General features: G+C 29.0%; 1 protein-coding gene across 1 annotated transcript; it reads right to left on the bottom strand.

The window, feature by feature from the left end:
• Positions 1-327: 327 nt before the first annotated feature.
• Positions 328-1,190, bottom strand: LOC109147399 (U1 small nuclear ribonucleoprotein C-like). Its single transcript, XM_019295052.1, has 2 exons — positions 786-1,190; positions 328-701 (listed from the first exon to the last, which is right to left on the bottom strand). Exons 1-2 carry the CDS (start codon positions 1,060-1,062, stop codon positions 457-459), a joined length of 522 nt encoding a protein of 173 aa, XP_019150597.1. The 5' UTR covers positions 1,063-1,190; the 3' UTR covers positions 328-456.
• Between the last annotated feature and the right edge of the window lie 4,290 nt (positions 1,191-5,480).

The raw sequence follows: 5,480 nt of genomic DNA, 5'->3' as shown, positions 1-5,480 counted from the left end.
TTTTGTTCAAGATTTGATTATTTAATTAAAGAACAAATTCTACTTTTAGTCATTCATATTTGTGGCATTGTCAAATTTAGTCATGTTATTTTAATTTTATCTCATTACATCCTTACTTTTTATTTACTTGCCACAAATAATTCTCCAATAAAATTTGCGTCATTTTACCGTATAATAAAGAGAACTAACATATAATGTTTTTAATCAAACTTCTTGCCTCAACAGGTGATTACAACTAATAATATTCCATGGCATAATTAAAATCGATGCAGTTAGAGAATTGAAGCGAGTAGAAATAAAAATTGAAGGCAAATAACACCGGAATTATATATGTTGATATAAATGGAGCTTTAATTTTCATTCATCATTTCTATAATTTCCTTTTCTCATCCAATGGGAAAAAAATGAGAGAGTACGGTCAGCAAAGCATGACAAGAGGCAGCAAAGGAAATGAACCTATACTATCTTGGACTCATCACTCGCGAGCTCGATGCTAGGACTTGGTGCTTCAACTGGACCTTCTACAGGTTCCCCGGGAACAAATGGTGGAATTTCGGGAATCCCATAAGAAGGTCCTGGAAATGGAAAATCAGGAATTTCGGGAATTCCATAGGTAGGTCCTGGAATTGGAAAATCAGGAATCCCATAGGCAGGTCCTGGAAATGGGAAACCAGGAATTTCGGGAATCCCAGGGATAGGTCCTAGAAATGGGAAACCAGGAATTATTGGAATTTTGGAATCAGATTTTAGTCCAGGAAAAGGGAAAGGGGGAAGATTTGGATTACCCGGGCCTGAGTTTGGGGGAACAGGAAAACCAGGGATAGGAAAACCTGCAACAGGAGAACCTTCTGGGGGAACAGGAAAATGAGGAATAGGTAAACCTGCATAAGGATAACCCACAGGAATGTTTGCAACAGATGAAAATGATGACAAATCTAGTATCTTTTTTGTAGCTTGATGATTTTCTTGTTTAAGAATACGAGCATCACAGTACTTTGTCAAGCTCATACCCAAGATCAAGCATAGCACATATAGCACCTTCAATAAAATTTGAATCGTCATTTTCTTTAATTTTGTTTTCCAAAAACAGTAAACACGTACTAAATCAAGTAGAGAGGAAAAAGGTTTTCACTATAGGCATCATTACCCATATTTGCTTACTTATATAGCCACACACAAAGACCAAAAAAAAAAAAAAAAAGGAAAAAAAATAAAAAAAATAAGTCTGAAAAAAACAAATAAAAAGTAAACAACAATTAATGTATGGTGCCTACAACCGTTTCTTTCCCCAAGTAAAAATATTGCATATAAACCAACTAAGAATTTTGATAATTTTGTTTTCAAAAAAAAAAAGAATTTTGATAATTTTGACTAAGTGAACGGTTACAGAAATATGTCAATCATTATTGCGTGAATCGTAATTCACACAACTGAGTCGACCACGATTCAAAAGTACATTATTGTAATTTATAAAATGCATTATCTTATACTTCAAGAAATTTTATTATTCTAATACATAATGTAAATTATATATTTTTCTATATCATAAAATACATTATTCTAACATATAAAATACATTATTCTAACTTAAAAGATACATTATCTTACCCAGAAATTTCATTATTCTAACACATATAAAGTACATTATTCTAACACATAAAGTAAATTATTCTAACACATAAAGTAAATTATTTTAACTCATAAAATACATTATCTTTTTCTCAGAACATTCATTATTAAAACCTGTGCGTAGAGCAAGAAATTTTTTAACATAAAAATGAAATCGTTTTGTACCGTGATCCACATAATAATTTGCTAATATGCATTCAATTTATTCGCATGAACTTGCGGGATAGTCAAATACGCGTCATAAGTCCAATATTTGAGCATTATAAGCATTTGGTTATTTCAATTTGAATGAAGAATTGAAAAAGAATAAAAAATTGTACTTTTTTTTTTAAAGATTTTATTACATTGTAGTATCTATTTAAAGCACAAAGAGTCAACAAAACATACTTTCTCAGTCTAATGAAGCACAAAAAGTCAACAATACATTTGCTGAGGTTCAATCTCATGACCTCCCACTAAGAGAGGTCACTACATGTCATTTGAGCACAAGGTGCTTGTCTAAGAAAAAAAATTGTACTTCAAATTTGTATGAATTTTAAATCAAATGTTTGTATTTTCAAAAAAATTGTATATTTTGTTTTATTTTATTTAATGAGATATTTGAAAATTTGTGATTTTAATTTTTAAATTCTTGCAATTTTGGATTATAATTTATTTTATTTTTAAAGCAAAAAATATATCATCCTATCAAAGTCCAACAAACCAAATTCGCAATTACCACATCAGATTGAATGGGATCCTATGTCAAATATTGTAATAATTAATTATTCAACTTAATGCAATATTTCATAACTTAATTAAGGCCGCAAATTATATCGTGCACCGCGGTGCATGATCGATCATGCACCGCGCATCAAAACGATATTTTGTTTAATGAAAAGAAACAGAATTTTCGCAAAAAATAACTGTGTTCTTCAGTTTTATTTTGTATACATTGCAGTTTTAGTTCAACACAACTACAGTTTCATTTCGATATAACTACAATTTCATTCAACATTTATACACTCAAACATGTGAAAATGTTATTTAATTTTATTTTATATACACTATAGTTTCATTAAAACATAACAACATGATCATTTCAATATAATTACAGCTTCATTGTACAATATACACTCAGATATGTGAAATGTTATTCAATTTCATTTTATATATATTGTAATTTCATTTCACCACAACTACAGGAGCGGGATTTTTTGGCCCGCCCCGCTTAAATTAATGAATTTTTTAATTTTTTAATTAAAAAATTGTCTCGTGCATTATTTAATAATCTCTCTTTATAATTGGTCAAATTATTTAATTATGGTAAATTAGGGAATAATTAATAATGGTAATAGAAATCCTAGAAAAATATAGAATTAAAGAATATTTAATTATTATTGTGACTCACGGAATACAATACAAGAATATTTAATTATGGTTATATTATTATTGTGTGCCTCACGGCTAGAGCCGTCAAAACGGGCTTAGCCCGCCCCGCCCCTACTTAGGTAGGGGGCGAGTTTTCAAAATAGAGGACCGTTTAGGAGCGGGCTTTTGCCCGCCATTATTATATTTTATTTTATATAAAATATTTTTATATAAAATATGCACTTTAAAATTATTGTTATGTGTAATATTTTTGGACTTTGTAGTTGTGACTAGTTTGATGTTTGATAAACTATGAACTTTGAACTTTATGTAATATTTAATGTTTGATTATTATGTTTTATGTGAGTTATGACTTATGTATCAATTTATTTTAATTAGTTAGATATTTGATGAACAATTTTTTTTAAAAAAAAGGGGTTTCGACGGGGGCCCGCCTAGCCCGCGGGCCACTGGCTGGGCGGTCCGGGCCTATCAAACCCAAGCCCGTTTAGGAGCAGGCTTTTTTAGACCGTCCCGTTTAGGCCCGCGGCCCACCGGGCTTTGGCCCACCCCGCCCCGCCAGCCCGTATTGACAGCACTACTCACGGCCATTATATTTAATCTATACTATATATAATAACAAAATCCTGAAATTTTAACTTCCCGCCCAATTCCTAAAAAATCTCTCTTCCTAATAAAATATATTGATTTCTACTTGCAAATTCGTACAATAATTCTGCGTTAAAATTCAATTCTAATATTATAAAATAGTGTAATACAATTCCTATTCTAATTTATACTATATATAAAAACAAAATCCTGAACTTTAACTTCCCGCCCAATTCCTAAAAAATCTCTCTTCCTAATAATATATATTGATTTCTACTTTTCCATTTGTACAATAATTCTAAGTTAAAATTCTATTCTAATATTATAAAATTGTGTAATACTATTCATATTCTAATCTATACTATATATAAAAACAAAATCCTGAACATTAACTTCCCGCCCAATTCTTAAAAAATCTCTCTTTCTAATAAAATATATTGATTTTTACTTTTCTATTCGTACAATAATTCGGGGTTAAAATTCTATTCTAATATTATAAAATAGTGTAATACAATTCCTATTCTAATCCATATTATATATGAAAACAAAATGTTGAACTTTAACTTCCCGCCCAATTCCAAAAAAAATCTCTCTTCCTAATAAAATATATTGATTTCTACTTTTCCATTCTTTCTCCTGTGGCATGGAAGGCTGAAATCGGCCTCCTCCGCGGCCGTCTAGCCGGCTGAACCGTCGATTAATTTTTATTTTTTTTTTTAAATTGTAATGTGTCAAAACTTCGGCAAGGCATAAATTTTGACTCAGTTGTCCGTTTTGGACAAATTTTTTTTTGAAATCGCATATTTTTTCGAGATCTATCCACCTCAAACTGCCGTAGGCGGTTTGGCCCACCAAGTTCTCAAAAAATACTTCATTAAATAGTTTCTAAAAAAAACTATGAGAACCTTATGTTTTATTAATGAATTTTTAAAATCTATACTATATATAAAAAAAAAATCCTGAAATTTTAACTTCCCGCACAATTCCTAAAAAATCTCTCTTCATAATAAAATATATTGATTTCTACTTTCCAATTCGTACAATAATTCTGGGTTAAAATTCTATTATAATATTATAAAATAGTGTAACATAATTCCTATTGTAATCTATACTATATATAAAAACAAAATCCTGAAATTTTAACTCCCCGCACAATTCCTAAAAATCTCTCTTCCTAATAAAATATATTGATTTCTACTTTCCAATTCGTACAATAATTTTGGGTTTAAATTCTAAAAGAAAATTTATATTATTATTATTGTTATTATTATGTAATAATGTAATAATAAAATAAAATTACAATAATAATAATAATAATAATAATATTAATATTAATATTAATATTAATATTAATATTAATATTAATATAATAATAATCAAAATAAAACTATATACAAAATAAAATTAAAATTTAAAAAAAAAAAAAAAAAAAAAAAGACAAAGCGGAACCACGAGCTCCCTTTGTAAATGATGTGGGATCATTTTGATCCCACATCGAAAATGTTTGGAAAGGGGAGCTCTGAGCAATGCTCCTTTTCCAAACATAATTGCTTGCCCATCAACGTGGGCAAGTATTGAGAAGACAAAAGGCTTTTATTTAAGAAGTCTTAGCTTAATGACTTATTATTTTGGTTTTTCTTTGAAGAAAACATTTTACAAACCATGATAAATAAAATCTTCAAAGTTATAGCACCACATGTGTACATCTAGACATTAGCTATTAATTTGAGCAATTATTTACACAAATTCAAGCAATGATAACATCAAAATACATAAACGATCCAAACCATATTTTTAAATGCACTATATAATATTTGATGTTCTAATTTAAATAATTATATATCTATTCAAATATTCTTAATATATTACAACAATTCTATAATTCTATTCCG

Source organism: Ipomoea nil, unplaced genomic scaffold, assembly GCF_001879475.1.
Source record: "Ipomoea nil cultivar Tokyo-kokei standard unplaced genomic scaffold, Asagao_1.1 scaffold1993, whole genome shotgun sequence".
In the NCBI taxonomy this organism is placed as follows: domain Eukaryota; kingdom Viridiplantae; phylum Streptophyta; class Magnoliopsida; order Solanales; family Convolvulaceae; genus Ipomoea; species Ipomoea nil.
Note: the sequence above shows the minus strand (reverse complement) of the source record. Positions and strands in the feature narration are given on the sequence as shown.